Source organism: Ovis canadensis, chromosome 1, assembly GCF_042477335.2.
Source record: "Ovis canadensis isolate MfBH-ARS-UI-01 breed Bighorn chromosome 1, ARS-UI_OviCan_v2, whole genome shotgun sequence".
Lineage (NCBI taxonomy): Eukaryota > Metazoa > Chordata > Mammalia > Artiodactyla > Bovidae > Ovis > Ovis canadensis.
This window is the reverse complement of record NC_091245.1, coordinates 92,894,785-92,914,711: the sequence shown is the minus strand read 5'-3', so window position 1 is coordinate 92,914,711 and position 19,927 is coordinate 92,894,785. Positions and strand designations below refer to the sequence as shown.

Sequence of the window (19,927 nt, the reverse complement as noted above, 5' to 3'; positions counted from 1 at the left end):
ACCAGGAGCTCAGTCAGGTCCAACTCTTTGCAATCCCATGGACTGTAGCTCACCAGGCTCCTCTGTTCATGGGGATTCTCCAGGCAAGAATACTGGAGTGGGTTGCCATGACCTCCTCCAGGGGATCTTCCCAACCCAAGGATCAAACCCAGGTCTCCCCAACTTCAGGCAGTTTCTTTACCAGTTGAGCCACAAGGGAAGCCCAAGAACACTGGAGTGGGTAGCCTATCCCTTCTCCAGGGGATAGTCCCAACCCAGGAATTGAAATAGGGTCTCCTGCATGGCAGGCAGATTCTTTACCAGCTGAGCTACCAGAGAAGCCCTATTAACTATGTCTCTCTCTGCTCAGATGCTCAGTCATGTCTGACTCTTTGTGACCCTATGGACTGTATCTCACCAGGCCCCTCTGTCCATGAGATTTTCCAAGCAAGAATACTGGAGTGGGTTGCCATTTCCTTCTCCAAGAGATCTTTCCCACCCAGGAACTGAACCTGGGTCTCCTGCATTACAAGCAGAATCTTTACCAACTGAGCCACTGGGGGAGCCCCAAACTATGTCTATAGCTGCTCAAATAGAACAAAGCCCTAAACCAAACCCTGTCCATGTGGGAATATAAAAGTAATACTATACTGTTAATTTATCCAATGAATATTTGTAAAATGCTTACAAAGCGTCATTCACTGTGCTAAGTACTGAGGTTACAGGGCAACCAAGACATGGGTGCTTAGCTCTTATTGGAGTATTCCACTGTTTTATCTGCTGACCACCTACTATGTACCATCTACTGTACTACATAAAGGAGACTCTAAAGGGCAAATAAAGCTGTAAATAATTATACCAAAATAAATTTCATTTGTGGTAAGTGCTATAAAAGGAAAAATTCAGACTGCTATACTCATTGAAATACTCATTGGAAGGACTGATGGTGAAGCTGAAGCTCCAACACTTTGGGCACCTGATTCAAAGAGCTGACTCATTGGAAAAGACTCTGATGCTGGGAAAGATTTAAAGCAGAAAGAGATGAGGAATATAGAGACACATGTACCCCAATGTTCATTGCAGCACTGTTTATAATAGCCAGGACATGGAAACAACCTAGATGTCCATCAGCAGACGAATGGATAAGAAAGCTGTGGTACATATACATAATGGAGTATTACTCAGCCATTAAAAAGAATACATTTGAATCAGTTCTAATGAGATGGATGAAACTGGAGCCGATTATACAGAGTGAAGTAAGCCAAAAAGAAAAACACTAATACAGTATACTAACACATATATATGGAATTTAGAAAGATGATAATGATGACCCTGTATGTAAGACAGCAAAAGAGACACAGATGTGTAGAACAGACTTTTGGACTCTGAGGGACCAGGGAGAGGGTGGGATGATTTGGGAGAATGGCACTGAAACATGTATACTATCATGTAAGAAACGAATTGCCAGTCTATGTTCGATACAGGATACAGGATGCTTGGGGCTAGTGCATGGGGATGATCCAGAGAGATGATATGGGGTGGGAGGTGGGAGGGGTTTCAGGATTGGGAACTCATGTACACCCGTGGCGGATTCATGTCAATGTATGGCAAAACCAATACAGTATTGTAAAGTAAAATAAAGTAAAAATAAAAATTTTTTTTAAAAAAGGAATATAGAGGATGAGATGATTGGATGGCATCACTGATTCAATGGATATGAACTTGGGCAAACTCCAGGAGATGGTGAGGGACAGGGAAGCCTGGCATACTGTAGTCCTTGGGGTTGCAAAGAGTTAGGGATGACTTGGCAACTAAACAACAACATGGAGACCTAAACTATTTAATAATGTCAAGAAAGATTTCTAAAGAATTAATATTTAAGCTGAGACTTGACGTATAAGTTTATATTATCAAATTTGAAAGAAATGCAAGTATTATTTGCAAAAACAATGAAAGCAATTCGCTGAAGAAAGGATAAGCATTTGGAAACAGTGCTTGCCAAGAGACGGAAGAATCAGGAGTTGCAAAATCAGGCAGAGATGTGACAGGTTAAACCCAAAATCAAATATCTGTAATCATAAACAATACTGTCTTCTATAAGCAAAGGTGGCTAACTACAGCCTCCAAGACAAAGTCAGCCCACAATCTTCTTTTGCAGGCCCTTGAATTAAGAATCTTTCCTCAAATCGCTAGTCCAGGTTCGATACATGATACAGGATGTTTGGGGCTGGTGCACTGGGATGACCCAGAGGGATGGTATGAGGAGGGAGGTGGGAGGGGGGTTCAGGATGGGGAACACGTATACACCCGTGGCAGATTCATGTCAATGTATGGCAAAATCAATACAACACTGTAAAGTAATTAGCCTCCAATTAAAATAAATTAATTAAATTTAAAAAATAAAAAAAGAATGTTTCCTATGTTTTTATAAGATCGTTAAAAATAAAAGAAGAAAAAAAAGGAGGGGAAGGAGAAAATGAACATTATATAGCCACAAAGCCTAAAATATTTAATATCTAGTCCTTTACAAAAAGTTTACCAACCCATGATCTACACATTATAATCAATTAAAACACAATGAAGCCCTTATCCTAAGAAATTCATTAAATAAATATGATTCTACCTGAACACTAAACATAGGTACTGCATGTATATCATATATATCTTTCTCAAAATTGCAGCTTGGTGTCTCAAAGGTAACAAAGGCACACCAAATTTACAATCAGCTACAGAATATACACATTTGATCTCACTTAAATGCACTATCAACACATGCTTAAATAATATAAATACTTTCACCAAGACAGTTATCAAAATGTACTATAAAAATTGACAGAGATAGAAATGTGGCTTTGCTAAAACCAAATATAATTTTAGAAAATATTTTAGCTGAAAAAGCTACCATAAAACTCTATGAGAATCTAAGTCATTGGATTTAATACTATTTTGAAAAATAACTGCTACATAGAAATAAGAGAACCTATATACTTACCAAGATTTTTTTCAATTCTTCAAGTTCTACTTCTTTGTTATTTTTAAGCTTGGTCATCTCTTCTAAAGAAAAAAGAGCAAAAGAATTTAAATGTGTTAAAAGTAGATTTAAAAAATAGGAAAGGAGTCAAGAAGTAAGAATAGCACTTGAAAAGGAAAAACCAAAAGAGATGAATTAATACAATTCAGTCAGTTCACTTTGGTCGCTCAGTCGTGTCTGACTCTGTGACCCCAAGGACTGCAGCACTCCAGGCTTCCCTGTGCATCACCAACTCCTGGAGCTTACTCAAACTCATGTCCATTGAGTCGGTGATGCCATCCAACATCTCATCCTCTGCCATCTCCTTCTCCTCTTGTCTTCAATCTTTCCTACCATCAGGGTCTTTCCCAATAAGTCAGTTCTTCACATGAGGTGGCCAAAGTATTGGAGTTTCAGCTTCAGCATCAGTCCTTCCAATGATTATTCAGGACTGATTTCCTTTAGGGACTGACTGGTTGGATCTCCCTGCAGTCCAAGGAACTCTCAAAAGTCTTCTCCAACACCACAGTTCCAAAGCATCAATTAATTAAATAATACAGTTGGAGCACAGTAAAGCACAGAGGATGTGCAAATGGATCAGATGCAAAATAATAATGGGCATATATTAGTAGTACCATTTCTATAAAATTAATTCCACAACCAAATGAGCCCAAAGTTCATTAAACAAACTAAGCAATGGATCTATATAAAATGAAGTCACACAGCCCGTATCTGTACCTTCAGCTCACTATTATCTAAATATGTGGCCTTTCAATCAAATTTAAAAGGAGAATTAATTCACTTTTCTCAAGCTAACTCTGACCACTGTTCTGGATCTCAACATTTCCATCTCCTGTAAGACTTCAGTTGCTTTATTATGAACATATATTGACTCCATAGCAGAATCTTCAGTTTCCCCATATCCTATCTAAAAACCTATTTGAATACAAAATTAAAAAGTAGCTAAATTCCCATTTGTTACCTATCTATATTTCTCTCTTCAGTTCAGTTCAGTTCAGTCGCTCAGTCGTGCCCAACTCTGTGACCCCATGAATCGCAGCACGCCAGGCCTCCTTGTCCATCACCAACTCCCGGAGTTTACTTAGACTCGCGTCCATCGAGTCAGTGATGCCATTCAGCCATCTCAACCTCGGTCGTCCCCTTCTTCTCCTGCCCCAATCCCTCCCAGCATCAAAGTCTTTCCCAATGAGTCAACTCTTCGCATGAGGTGGCCAAAGTACTGGAGTTTCAGCTTTAGCATCATTCCTTCCAAAGAAATCCCAGGGTTGATCTCCCTCAGAATGGACTGGTTGGATCTCCTTGCAGTCCAAGGGACTCTCAAGAGTCTTCTCCAACACCACAGTTCAAAAGCATCAATTCTTCGGCGCTCAGCCTTCTTCACAGTCCAACTCTCACATCCATACGTGACTACTGGAAAAACCATAGCCTTGACTAGATGGACCTTAGTTGGCAAAGTAATGTCTCTGCTTTTGAATATGCTATCTAGGTTGGTCATAACTTTTCTTCCAAGGAGTAAGCGTCTTTTAATTTCTGGGCTGCAATCACCATCTGCAGTGATTTTGGAGCCCAAGGAAATAAAGTCTGACACTGTTTCCACTGTTTCCCCATCTATTTCCCATGAAGTGATGGGACCAGATGCCATGATCTTTGTTTTCTGAATGTTGAGCTTTAAGCCAACTGTTTCACTCTCCTCTTTCACTTTCATCAAGAGGCTTTTTAGTTCCTCTTCACTTTCTGCCGTAAGGGTGGTGTCATCTGCATATCTGAGGTTATTGATATTTCTCCCGGCAATCTTGATTCCAGCTTGTGTTTCTTCCAGTCCAGCATTTCTCATGATGTACTCTGCATATAAGTTAAATAAGCAGGGTAACAATATACAGCCTTGATGTACTCCTTTTCCTATTTGGAACCAGTCTGTTGTTCCATGTCCAGTTCTAACTGTTGCTTCCTGTTCTTAATCCCATGCAAAAGTGGTATTATTATCTATTGTTATCATTAATTGTTATTATTTATCTACATTTCTTTCTTAATCCCATGCAAAAGTAAAGCTCATCTTCATTAATAAATTATGATCTCAAAGATCACCAACACCCATTTTGTGGTGAAATTCTCAGTCCTTATCATTGTGGAGCTTTCAGCATTTGACACTCTTAGCCACTCTCTTACTTGTCTCCCATCAATTTTCAAGACCTGGCATTCTTAAGATTTTCTGTTTCCTTAACTCTTACTCTTGTTTTCTTTACAAACACTCTTCCTTCTTGTCACCTTAAATAATAACAATTTAGAATGCTTTTCCCTTTATACTTCTATGAATTCAGCATTAAGGTAATGAATTAAAAAGTTCCCAGTTCAAACCTCCTGTTTTTTCTTTCTTACATTTTAAAAAATATCTATAAAGTTCCCAAATGATGTCTTGCTGTTGCTAAGTCGCTTCAGTTGTGTCTGACTCTGTGTGACCCCATAGATGGAAGCCTACTATACTAGGCACCTCCGCCCCTGGGATTCTCCAGGCAAGAACCCCAGAGTGGGTTGCCATTTCCTTCTCCAATGCATGAAAGTGAAAAGTGAAAGTGAAGTCGCTCAGTTGTGTCCAACTCTCAGCGACCCCATGGACTGCAGCCTACTAGCTGTCACTTAAAATTTTATTATACCTGAAACACTATCCTTTCTCACTCTGAAGGGTTATTAATTACTGGAGACATAACAGATTGACTGAAAATTTCCCAGACTCTGTACATTAAAAACAAACAAGGAACTTGTAATAACTGCCCAAAGTCTCTAAGAAAAATCAACAAAATATGAAATTCCAATATAGAGTCTAAAAGAAAAACCTGTCACATGTGAAACTTACTTAACCACAAAGATTCATTTTAGGTAAAACGGTTAATTTTTTAAAACTCAATGTTTGTGAACTAAGCATGTGTCCACACTCACTTCCAATCCCATAAATTATACATATAGTGCTTGCTTCAGCAGTATGTATACCAAAATTAGAACGACATAAGAAAGGTTAGCATGGCTACTAAGTAAGGATGATATGCAAATTTGTGAAGCATTCCATATTTTTTTTTGTGGCAACCTGGATGAGAGGGGGTTTAGGGGAGAATGGATATATGTATATGTATTGCTGAGACCCTTCACTATTCACCTGAAACTACCACAGTATTGTTAATCAGCTATGTGAAAATCGTTCAGTCGTGTCCGACTCCTTGCGACCCTATGGACCATACAGTCCATGGAATTCTTCAGTCCAGAATACTGGAGTGGGTAGCCTGTCCCTTCTCCATGGGATCTTCCTAACCCAGGGATCGAACCCAGGTCTCCTGTATTGTAAGAGGATTCTTTATCAGCTGAGACACAAGGGAAGTTCAAGAATACTGGAGTGGGTAGCCTAGCCCTTCTCCAGGGGACCTTCCAAACCCAGGGATTGAACCAGGGTCTCCTGGACTGCAGGCAGATTCAATATTGCATTGTACTGCCTGCATTGCAGATGGATTCAATATATGTTGGGGAATAATCAGCCATACCCCAATACAAAATAAAAAGTGCAAAAGAAAAAATACATATATAAATTAACAAAACTAGGCAGTCTAACATTAACAAACTCAAATGTTGAAGAATCTTTGGGGAGTGAAGGAGGATAACCCATATTAATTCTATCAGGCTATGTGAACAACTATACCAGGTATCCACATGCCCAGCCACACAGTCCACCTCAGGTTAAATCAAGCATTGTGGGAATTAGAGCCAAAGGGACATGACACTACCCCTAATAGCTTGTAAACTCTAAGCAACATAAGCATTCCCTATAACCAAAGTGTTAGTCACTCAGTCATGTCCAACTCTTTGCAACCCCATGGACTATAGCCCACCAGGCTCGTCTGTCCATGGAATTCTCCAGGCAAGAATACTGGAATTGGTAGCCATTCCCTTCTCCAGAGGATCTTCCCAACTCAGGGATCAAACCCGAGTCTCCTGCATTGCAGGCAGATTCTTTACCATTTGAGCCACCCAGGAAGCCCCCTCTGTAACCAAAAGACAAGTTATGTAATACAAAGCCCACCCTTCCTTACAGAACCTCCCATCTCTCCCCATAATCAAAAGAATCAGACTGTAACAAACACGTGAGTAAATATGGATTCTCAAACACTTAGATGAGTAATCAAGAATCAACAATTAGTGAAGAAAAGCAAAACCATGAAAGAAAGGCACCAAATATATTCAAAGTTAATAATAAAGATTACAGAAAGTTATAGAGATTTCTAGAAAAACAATTGCCAATCCATGATTTATTTTAATTTACAAAAATAATTGTTTTTACTCAAACTGGGGAAAAAGATGTTTATATACGTTTCTAATTCTCCACAATTATAGATATGAAGCTTTGTAAATATGAAATATAGGGTTTTTAGAATTAGCTAATTAAATGGTCATAAACTCACAAAACAACTACAAATTTCTCACTTTTGGCCATGAAAATTGAATATTAACAATACCACTTGATAAAACAGGGGCACGGTTTCCTGTTAATAGTTCATAATCCAACATGACTACTCAATGAAACTTCAAAATTCAATTAAAATGTAATAGACATTTCCCACTAAGAATTATTAAGATCCCTGGATCCTAAAATTAAAAAAAAACACAAAAATATCTCTTAGGCTCCTTACAATTCTTGATATTTATGAGTTGTGTAATGAATCTGAATAAGTCTTTAAGATTTAAATTTCTCTTTCAAAAATCAAATTAGTAGTTATCAAATAATCACTATTGGTAAATGACAGAGGAGAAACTATATTTTATTCTGAAATAATGTTGATGGTTTTAAAATTGGCTAATATAATCAGGTACATATGTTATTCTCTAAAACTTACCCAGTTCACTTGATTTCTTCTGAAGTTTCATGGTAAGTACTTTCAATTCATCTTCACTTTTTTCCAATCTTGTAAAACATATTAGTTCAATGTAAAATGTAAAATCAATGTAAAATATTTTTTTAGTCATAATTCATCTAGTAATTAAAACTGGTGCAATTTAGCAATGACATAGTTTATTATAGATTCATTCATTCAATTATTACACATTTCTTGACAATCTACTTTGGCTAGATACTGTAACATGTCAAAATAAGATATTACACTAATATACATACATAGTTGTATATTAATTAAATCTACATAAAACCTCACAGCTTATCATCATGATTTATCTCTTAGCTATTAATGATAATCAAATTAATACATCCTAGAACTTTGAAAGAGTTTTAGTATATAACTACTATTATATTGAATTCTGCCTTAGGAACAATATAAATATGAGAATTACACAATTCACTTAACTCTTCTAGTTTTCCATTTCCTCATCTATAAGACAAATTACATATAAGGTCACTTAAAAGTTGAAAATCTGAAAATCACCTGGCTAGGTCAATCAAGAATACTCAAGAATAAATGGACCAGAAAATCTAGCTCTTCTTCCCTCACCATACATAAGCAATAGAGAAGAAACTCTGTTAGGCCCAGGTCAAGACTTCATAGAGAAGCTTGTTCTTTCATCCTCCAGACTTAATTAATCCTTATACTAATGGGTCAAAAATAACTATGTAGGCCTCATAACACAACTTTGTATAAACATTTCCTTAATACAAAGTAGCAAAAAACAGATGAGGTTTTCAACTGAAGTTTTAGAAAAACAATTTAAATTAAATACAAATCAATATTTTATATATATCTAACCATATTCATTGATTCATTTAAAATGTCTTGAGTACCTACTTTGGACCAGGCTAATTGCTAAATTTATATATCAGAATGAAAGTTTCAGACCCCAGTAAGATAATCAACAACCTAGGAAATTATTTTTCTATAATAACCCACAGTTTAACTAAATATGTCATATCACTGCATCAGTCCTTATGAACTTATCTATACTGCTTAAGACTTCCCTGGTGGCTCAGACGGTATAGCGTCTGCCTGCAATGAGGGAGACCTGGGTTCGATTCCTGGGTCGGGAAGAAGCTTATCTATATTGCTTAACTCTATGAAAAGCATGCACAGGAACTATCCTAGAGAATACTTTCTCTCTTTTCCTAGGATACCTGCCTACCCAATACAAATTCTTTAAATGTGTTCCCACTTTATATACAAAAAGATACTTGGTTACAGTTATTATAGGAATTACAAGTCAGTTGACAATGAATAGAAAATGGCACTGAATATTAGAAGTAAATTGGTTTTTATTCAGCTAAGTAAGCAGTAACTTTACCTTTGCTGTTCTGTTGTCAATAATTTTTTCAAGTTGCAGATAGTAGTTTTAAGTTCAGTAACCACAGATGAATGGGCAGCTTTAGCTTTATTAAATTCTTCCATTTGAGCTTCTTTTTCTCCAGTGAGTTGATATATATTTTTGGTTGCTATCTGCAAATCTTCCTCTAAAGCCATTTGAGCATTCTAAATGAAATAAAATGCAAACAAAAGCTATGAACCAAGAGCTTAAGAAGAAAAATAAAAAGCTGAATTCACCTGCTTTCTGTAATTTGCTGCCTCTCACCTCTTACCTCCACCCCATCACCCCTCTGACCCCAGTCTCTCCTTACCATCTCACCCTCTTCTACTCCACACTGACCAATCTGGAGTGCCCCACCCACTAGTCATTTCAATTCACCATTGCTCCAGAGCCCATTTATAGCCAGCCTATCCATGGAATCTTCCTAACCAATCCAGTCCATAGTGTTCTTTCAATTCTTAGAAATATTGTAGAATTTTTGCCTGAATCATGTTGATACCTAGTATAGTCTTGCATTTTAGTTATACTTTTGATGTGTTTTTATCAAATGTCTCTATTAAACTACAAGCACTTAGAGAGTCTATATTCTCTATTTAAAGCTTCAAGGCCTTGTACATAGTATTAGCATTCAATAAATATTTGTTGACTGATGGATGGTGTGAGAGTTACTAGAAATTAATCATTTTTAAATCATACCACACTTCTTTGCAAAGACATTTTAATATCTTCTAGTTCTGATGTCAAATGATCCTGCTTCTCATTTGATTCTTTTAAGTTTTCATTCTGTAATTCTAAAAGAGAAAGTTGTAAATAGATATTTACTTAACAGAAAATACAAACCAAGGAAACAAATTATTTGTAACAATTATTTTTTCTTACATTACATACTCCAAATTGAGGGAGAATTATGCAAATATAGATTCACTAATATTGGTCATCATCAACTTTTGTTGACCATCAAAATTGTTATTGCCCAAGCACTCAAACATATAGGGGTTTTAGTGCTACATTTTTTAGTAATAGCTAAGCACTGGAAGAGGCTTTTTAGTTCCTCTTTACTCAGAAAACAAAGATCATGGCATCCGGTCCCATCACTTCATGGGAAATAGATGGGGAAACAGTGGAAACAGTATCAGACTTTATTTCTTTGGGCTCCAAAATCACTGCAGATGGTGATTGCAGCCATGAAATTAAAAGATGCTTACTCCTTGGAAGAAAAATTATGACCAACCTAGATAGCATATTCAAAAGCAGAGACATTACTTTGCCAACTAAGGTCCGTCTAGTCAAGGCTATGGTTTTTCCAGTAGTCATGTATGGATGTGAGAGTTGGACTGTGAAGAAGGCTGAGCGCCGAAGAATTGATGCTTTTGCACTGTGGTGTTGGAGAAGACTCTTGAGAGTTTCTTGGACTGCAAGGAGATCCAACCAGTCCATCCTGAAGGAGTTCAACCCTAGGATTTCTTTGGAAGGAATGATGCTAAAGCTGAAACTCGAATATTCTGGCCACCTCATGCGAAGAGTTGACTCACTGGAAAAGACTTTGATGCTGGGAGGGATTGGGGGCAGGAGAAGAAGGGGACGACAGAGGATGAGATGGCTGGATGGCACCACTGACTCGATGGACGTGAGTCTGAGTGAACTCCGGGAGTTGGTGATGGACAGGGAGGCCTGGCGTGCTGTGATTCATGGGGTCACAAAGAGTCAGACAAGACTGAGCGACTGGACTGAACTGAACTGAAGCACTGGAAGCACTTCCCTGGTGGCTCAGACAGTAGAGAATCTGCTTGCAATGCAGGAGATCCGAGCTCAATCCCTAGGTCGGGAAGATCCCCTGGAAAAGGGAATGGCTACCACTCTAGCACTCTTGCGTGAAGAAATACATGGACAGAGGAGCCCGGTGGGCCACAGTCCATGGAGTCACAAAGACTAGGACATGACTGAATGACTATCACTCACTCAATCACTCACACATGTATTAGGAAACAACCTTAATATTCAAAAGGAGACAGATTAGACTACGGTGATACAATGATATACCATGTAGCCACTGTAAATGATGATATAGCTGTTTATTTATTACTAATTTGGACATCCATAAAATATAGAATAAAAAGGGAAAGTTAAAAACAGCATTTATATAAATAGTATATGTGAAAGGAAAGAACACACAAAAAGTTCAAAAGCATTTTATCTCCTAATGGTGAAATTGTTCATGATTTTATCATTTACTATTCTGATTTTACATTTTTCTAAATTGTTGCATTTACTTATTTAGATACTATGAAAAAAAGCAAATAACTTCACTTGATAGCTAATATTTACTAAATCCTAAGTGTCGGGTGCTATTTTTATGCTTTATCTGTGTGCATTCACTTTTAAATCTCATAAAAACACAAACAGTAAGAAGCTCATGCTCATCCCTGGGTTCGAATTATTCTATTTCCTTTTACTAGCTACCTACACATGGGCATGATACTTAACCAACTGCTCCCTACTTTTCCCACATGGAAAATGACAGTTAATGATATTTCAAAGAGTTCCTATTAGGATTACACAAGATAATGCAACTTAAAACATTTAATCACAGTGTCTAGCATATAGTAAAATGTTAAATACTATTATGACTATGGTGATGATGATATGATGTATACAGAAACTGGAACTACTGGGCAAGCAGACAAATAATCAAAAATAAGTGCTGATGAGCAATTCTGGGAATAAATACAGAGGTGGTACCTAAGCCTAATAAGACCAATAAGTGTTAGAAGTAAGGGGAGACAGACATAGGAGAGGGAAAGTTCAAGGAAGGCTTCCAGAAAGTGACAGCTGAGTTAAAATATTTGAAAGCCAGTAACAATTAACAAAAGCAGCGGGAGCTAAGGCAGGAAAGAAAATCACAAGAGATACAAAAGAGCATATACAAAGTCAAAAAACAGAGAGATAGGATAAACATTCTGAAGTCTAGAAATGTATTTCATCAGCATGAAACAAGCACAAGAGAGAAATCATAATATCTGCTATTAGATATGATTTGAAAAATAATGACAAAGTCATAATAGGATTCACATAACTTGCTCAGAAGTATGTGCTTTCTAAGTCATGAAAAACAATAAAAGATCTCAAGCAACAGAATAATGTTTCAGACTTATATTTTTAAAAACTTCCAATCTCAAAATCTGTGTAGAAATGAAGGTGTTAGTGCTCCATTCTAGGGAAAGAATATCTGGAGAGAGGGAAATGATAACTAAAGACTATCTATTATAATACTATTTACAACGGTCTATTAGTGTCTCCTCTGTGAAATCATAATCACAAACTAGTAGTTAGGCATGTGTGGGAACAGAATATATGCTGCTTAAAAATACTAAAAATCTCTAAGCCAAAACTTAATTTGAAGTTCTCCTAAGGTCCCCAGAATCCTGGAAGCTATAAAAGTAAATTTTCTCTGTAAAAATATACCTCCAACTCAGCCCTTAAAGAATTTCCACAGATGAAATTATAGGACTTCACAATCAAAACCACAAGAGTAAACAGAATACTACTACAAGAAAAGTCAGCAGAAAAAAGACAAACTTTGACCTGATTGCAAGATTTCAGATGTTAGGATTACTGGCTGTAATTACTGGATTAAAAAAATAAAAAGTTTTGTGTATCATTTTTAAAAACTAAAAGGGAATTTCACCAGTTGTCCAGTGGTTAAGACTCCATGCTTCCAATGCAAGAGACACAGGCTCAAACCCGGACCAGAGAACGAAGATCCCACATGCTATGCAGCACAGCCAAAAGATTTTTTTTAATTAAAAACAAAAAAGGTAAAAGAAATAAGGAAGATATCCAAAAACTAAAACTTATGTAGAAATGACATATAAAATTGAAACTGAAAATTCTATTGGAGTAATAGTGAGATATGTCATTTTAAACAAACACACCTCTAAAAGGGAATAAAAAATTCAGGATCAAATATTAAGAACATTAAAATCATTAAACTCCTAAAAAAATAATGAAATTAACAGTCACAAAGTGAAGGCAAAATAGAAACTTGGAGAAATAACATAAGCACAAAAACTGATTTTGCCTTGAGGAATTCACAAGTCCTGGCAAAGCTGGATTTTGATCTGAAATTATGATGAAGTGAGAAAAAAAATATGAAAACTCAAAGACTGTATAAGGTAAGAGGTTCAAGAATTAAACTTGTACAATAAGTTCAGTTCAGTTCAGTCGCTCAGTCGTGTCCTACTCTTTACGACCCTGTGGACTGCACCACCTCAGGCTTCCCTGTCCATTAGCAAATCCAGAGCCTGCTCAAACTCATGTTCATCGAGTCATGACTCCATCCAACCATCAAATCCTCTGTTGTCCCCTTCTACTCCTGCCTTCAATCTTTCTGAGCTTCTGGGTCCCTCCAAATGAGTCAGTTCTTCACATCAGGTGGCCAAAGTATTGAGATTTCAGCATCAGTCCTTCCAATGAATATTCAAAACTGATTTCCTTTAGGATTGACTGGTTTGATCTCCCTGCAGTTCAAGGGACTCTCAAGAGTCTTCTCCAACACCACAGTTCAAAAGCACCAATTCTTACTTTGTCACAAAAAGCGGGTTTTCCAGGTGACTATTTTGGTGAGTGTCAAAATAAGAATTTATGGTGTATTACTGTCGATTCACTTTGAATTAAAATATATATATTGCAGCAAAAAAAAAAAAAAAAAGCACCAATTCTTCAGCATTCAACTTTTTTTATGGTCCAACTCTCACATCCATACATGACTACTGGAAAAACCATAGCTTTGACTATATGGATCTTTCTGGGCAAAGTAAAGCTTTGCTTTTTAATATGCTGTCTAGGTTGGTCATAGCTTTCTTCCAAGGAGCAAGCATCTTTCAATTTCATGGCTGCAGTCACCATCTGCAGTGATTTTGGAGCCCAAGAAAATAAAGTCTCACTGTATCCATGGATTGCCCATCTATCTGCCATGAAGTGATGAGACTGGGTATCATAATCTTAGTTTTTTGAATGTTGAGTTTTAAGCCAGCTTTTTCACTCTCCTCTTTCACCTTCATCAATAGGTTCTTTAGTTCCTCTTCAATTTCTACCATAAGGGTGGTGTCATCTGCATATTTGAGGTTATTGGTATTTCTCCCAGCAATCTTGATTCCAGCTTGCACTTCATCCAGCCCAGCATTTCGCATGATGTACTCTGCATAGAAGTTAAATAAGCAGGATGACAATATAAGCCTTGATGTACTCCTTTCCCAATCTGGAACCAGTCCATTGTTCCATGTCCAGTTCTAACTGTTGCTTCTGGACCTGCATACAGATTTCTCAGAAGGCAGGTAAGGTGGTCTGGTATTCCCATCTCTTTGAGAATTTGTTGTGATCCAACAGTCAAAGGCTTTAGCATAGTTAATGAAGCAGATGATTTTCTGGAATTCCATTGCTTTTCTATGATCCAGTGGATGTTGGCAATTTGATCTCTGGCTTCTCTGCCTTTCTAAATCCAGCTTGAACATCTGGAAATTCTCGGTTCATGTACTGTTGAAGCCTAGCTTGGAGAACTTTGAGCATTACTTTGCTAGCATGTGAGATGACTGTAATCATACAGTAGTCTGAACATTCTTTGGCATTGCCTTTCTTTGGGATTGGAATGAAACCTGACCTTTTCCAGTCCTGCGGCCACTACTGAGTTTTCCAAATTTGCTGGCATATTGAGTGCAGCACTTTCACAGCATCATCTTTTAGGATTTGAAATAGCTCAACTAGAATTCCATCACCTCCACTAGCTTTGTTTGTAGTGATGGCCCACTTGACTTCACATTCCAAAATGTCTGGCTCTAGGTGAGTGATCACATCATCATGGTTATCTGGGTCATAAGATCTTATTGGTATAGTTCTTGCCACCTCTTCTTAATATCTTGTTTCTGTTAGGTCCATACCATTTCTGTCCTTTATCATGCTCATCTTTGCATGAAATATTCCCTTGGTATCTCTAATGTTCTTGAAGAGTCTTTCCTACCACTAGTGTTTTCCATTCTACTGTTTTCTTCCATTTCTTTGCACTGATAACTTAGGAAGGCTTTCTTATCTCTTCTTTCTATTCATTAGAACTCTGCATTTAGATGGATATATCTTTCTTTTTCTTCTTTGCCTTTCACTTCTCTTCTTTCCTCAGCTATTTGTAAGCCCTCCTCAGCCTTTTTTCATTTCTTTTTCTTGGGGATGGTTTTAACCACCACTTCCTGTACAACATTATGAACCTCTGTCCATATTTCTTCAGACACACCATCAGATCTAATCCCTTGAATCTGTTTGTCACTTACACTGTATAATCATAAGGGTTTTGATTTAGGTCATACCTGAATGGCCTAGTGGTTTTCAGTACTTTCTTCAATATAAGTCTGAATTTTTCAATAAGGAGTTCACGATCTGAGCCACAGTCAGCCCTCGGTCTTGTTTTCGCTTACTGTAGCTTCTCCATCTTCAACTGCAAATATAATCAATCTGATTTCAGTATTGACCATCTAGCGATGTCCATGTGTAGAGTCGTCTCTTGTGTTCATGGAAGAGAGTGTTTGCTATGACCAGTCTGTTCTCTTGGCAAAACTCCGTTAGCCTTTGCCCTGCTTCATTTTGTACTCCAAGGCCAAACTTGACTGTTACTCCAGGTATCTCTTGACTTCCTGCTTTTGCATTCCAGTCCCCTAGATGAAAAGGACATGTTTTCTGCTTGGTGTTAGTTCTAGAAGGTCTTGTAGGTCATCACAGAACCATTCAACTTCAGCTTCTTTGGCATTAGTGACTGGGGCATAGACTTGGATTACTGTGATATTGAATGGTTTGCCTTGGAAACAAACAGAGATCATTCTGTTATTTTTGAGGCTGCACCCAATACTGCATTTCAGACTCTTTTGTTGACTATGAGGGTTACTCCATTTCTTCTAAGGGATTCTTGCACACAGTAGTAGATATAATGGTCATCTGAATTAATTAGCTCATTCCAGCCCATTTTAGTTTACTGATTCCTAAAATGTTGATGTTCACTCTATTCATAGCCCGTTTGACCACTTCCAATTTACCTTGATTCATGGACCTACCATTCCAGGTTCCTATATAATATTGTTCTTTACAGCATTGGACTTTACTTCCATCATCAGTCACATCCAGAACTGGGCTTTGTTTTCGCTTTGGTTCAGCCTCTTTATTCTTTCTGGAGCTATTTCTCTACTCTTCTCCAGTAGCATATTGGGCAGCAACCAACCTGGGAAGTTAACCTTTCAATGTCATATCTTTTTGCCTTTTCATATGGTTAATGGATTTCTCAAGGCAAGAATACTGAAGTGGTTTTCCATTCCCTTCTCCAGTGGGCCACGTTTTATCAGAACTCTCCACCATGATCTGTCTGTCTTGGGTAGACCTACACAGCTTGGCTCATAGCTTCATTGAGTTAGACAACACTGTAATCCATATAATTAGTTTGCTTAGTTTTCTGTGATTGTGGTTTTCATTCTGTCTGCCCTCTGATGGATAACGATAAGGGGCCTATATAAGTTTCCTGATGGGAGGGACTGGTTGTGAGGCAATCTGGATCTTGCTCTGATGGGTGGGGCCATGCTCAGTAAATCTTTAACCCAATTTTCTGTTGATGGGCAGAGCTGTGTTCTCTCCCTGTAGTTTGGCCTGAAGCCAAACTATGGTAGGGGTAATGATGGTAATGGCCTCCTTCAAAAAGACTTACGCTAACACACCGCCTCCCAGGACTGTTATAGTCAGTGCCCCTGACTCCACTGCAGGCCACTGTCAACACATGCCTCTGCCTGAGACTCCTGGAAATTCACAGTTAAGTCTGGCTCAGTCTCTTGTGTGGTCACTGCTCCTTTTTCCTGGGTCCTTGTGCACACACAAGGTTTTGTTTGTGCCCTCCAAGAGTCTGTTTCCCCCGTCTTGTGGAAGTTCTATAATCAAATCCCACTGGCCTTCAAAGTCAAATTCCCTGGGGGTTCTCAGTCCCTTTGCCAGATTTCCAGGTTGGGGAATCTTTTATGGGCCATAGAACTTTTCAACGGTTGGAGAACTTCTTTGATATAATTTTTCTCCAGTTTGTGGATTATCTGCTTGATGGCTCTATAGTGGGGCTAATGGCGATCTCCTCCAAGAGAACTTATGCCACAAACCATGGCTCCAAGGTCTGCTCCAGCCAGAGCCCCTGTCCCCACGGCAGGCCACTGCTGACCTGTGCTTTTGCAGGAGACACTCAAACACTCAAAGGCAGGTCTGGCTCAGTCTCTGTGGGGTCTCTGAGTCCTGGTGTACACAAGGATTTGTTTGAGGCCTCTGAGCATCTCTGACAGGTGTGAGGTTTGATTTTAAATGCAGATTTGTACAGTAAGCTAGGACAATCATTATATATGGATGAAGCAAAAATAAATGAACCCTCAAGCAAATGTGCAGCACAGGTTTACATCACCTGAGTGATCCAATTAATCCCAAGCCATGAAACTTACTTAAGATGGGTAGAGCCACCATGCACATGGTAAAAGCAAATGAGAATCCTCCAAAGAGGAAGCTAAACTACCTACAAACAGGCAGGCCTTATTATACTAATAAGAGAAAGTTTTTCTTGAAAAAAATTTTTCAAGAAAAATAATAAACATGTAGTCAACTATGTATAAAATAGATACTAATGAGAACCTACTGTACAGGCCAGGTAACTCTATTCAGTGCTCTCAAGTGGCCTATATAGGAAGGAAATCCAAAAAGAGGAGATTATGCACACATATGGCTGATTCACTTTTCTCTACAGTAGAAAATAACACAATGCTGTAAAGCAACTATACTCTGACATAATTTTTTAAAAATGTAGTCAAAGACAAAAAGGTCCCCAGTGAAACAGGCTAAATAAATAAAACAAAATCTGGACTAAAATTTATCAGAAAAAAAGATAAATATTTAGATAAAGAATTATCAGAAAGAAACTATAAATAGCTATTCTTAGCATATTTAAAGAATAAAAAGCTTAAATTAAATAAGAAACAAAATTACATAAAGTAGAATAGCAGATCTAAAAATAAGAACAACATCATAATAAATATCTAATAACTAAAACTGAAAGAGTTCACAGTGGATGAGAAACAAAAACAGAATTAGTGAATGACAAGATGGGTCATCTAGAATAAGGCACAGGAAGGCAAAACTGTGAAAAGATAGAAAAGAAATTAACAGTCACAGAAGAGGGAGAAAATTAGCATGAGTTTTATTCAAATTTCAAAAAGGAGAGGAAACAGAGACTAGAACAAATATAATGTCTGAAGAAAAGCAATAATAAAAGACTTTAATTTATAGATTTAAGAAACTATAAAATAAAATTAAGTATATATCATATCATATTGAAAATGCTAAAATATCAAAAACAAAGCAAATCTAAAAAAACCAAGAGAGGGGAAGGATAACTTTACCTTCAAAGGTTCAACAGTTAGTTTGACAAGTAATACAAAGGAAACCAAAAGAAAGCAAATACTACCTTCAGTGTGCTAAAACAAAATGGTTTTAATATACAGTGCACCAACCAGAAGTATATACAAAACAAAAAAATCCTTTCAGATGAGAATGAACAAACAAATGTTCAGACAAATAGGAGAGAGATCATCACAAACATATTTTCACTAAAGGATATTCTAAGTATTTCTCTTCAAGGCAGAAAGAATAGGGCCCAAATTAAAGATCTAAGAATTAAAGGGAGGGATCAAGATCAAAATGATAAGAGCAGGAGGACACGAAACTTACCTCCCCACCAAGGACACATCAAAAATACATCTATATGCAGAATTATACTCACTGAAATAATTTTTTAAAAATGTAGTCAAAGACAAAAAGGTCCCCAGTGAAACAGGCTAAATAAATAAAACAAAATCTGGACTAAAATTTATCAGAAAAAAAGAAAAATATTTAGATAAAGAATTATCAGAAAGAAACTATAAATAGCTATTCTTAGTATATTTAAAGAATAAAAAGCTTAAATTAAATAAGAAACAAAATTACAAAAATGGCATCCATTTTTTTCCTTGTACATCCAAAGCTGTAAGATGGAATCCGGTAGGAAGAGAAGAGAAGCAATCAGATCAGGACCTCTGCACCATGAGGCAACATGGAAGAAGAAGGGAATCCTCCTTGAGAGATGAGCAGTTCAAATCACATTTTGGGTATATTAGCCCTCAGGTCCAAAAGTAGGAAGACAAGTCACCTAAATTGGTTAGAAAACCAATGAGACTAACAAGGGGGCTGTAAGAAACCTAGATTCAAATCATGAAGAAAGGTGCAACATTTTCGTACTCCTGAAACAAGGCAGAGTAAGCAAATTGAATTTGCACTGGACTCTAGCCTGTTTCCCATAACTTCCACAGTGTGCCACCCAGCCTGAGCCAAGTGATTGCTCAGGCCTTGTGTGCTTTGCAACACAACTCCACACTAGGGAAAGAGTTGCTGTGGCTAAGGACAGCTCTCAGTTGTGAGGGACTATACCAGCCCAGACACAAAACAGCATCTGAATAGGGAGGTGTAACCATTACCAGCGCTTACAGTAGCAATGTATCAGAAGTAGTACCAGATTCTGACTACAGCTGACACCACCATACCTTGCAC

The 19,927-nt window shown here is 37.5% G+C and overlaps 1 protein-coding gene and 1 non-coding gene across 2 annotated transcripts in view; one reads left to right on the top strand and one right to left on the bottom strand.

The window, feature by feature from the left end:
• The window catches only part of SYCP1 (synaptonemal complex protein 1), a 141,192-nt gene that overhangs the window by 90,909 nt on the left and 30,356 nt on the right, over positions 1 to 19,927 (bottom strand). The window contains exons 13-16 of the mRNA XM_069601483.1: positions 9,992 to 10,086; positions 9,275 to 9,459; positions 7,885 to 7,952; positions 2,972 to 3,033 (exon numbers count right to left, since the gene is read on the bottom strand). Of these exons, the coding sequence (XP_069457584.1) occupies positions 2,972 to 3,033; positions 7,885 to 7,952; positions 9,275 to 9,459; positions 9,992 to 10,086 (410 nt within the window). The remainder of the gene's footprint in view (positions 1 to 2,971; positions 3,034 to 7,884; positions 7,953 to 9,274; positions 9,460 to 9,991; positions 10,087 to 19,927) is intronic.
• Positions 5,971 to 6,077, top strand: LOC138431582 (U6 spliceosomal RNA). The gene has a single exon (XR_011253740.1). It is a non-coding gene; the product is annotated as a U6 spliceosomal RNA (small nuclear RNA).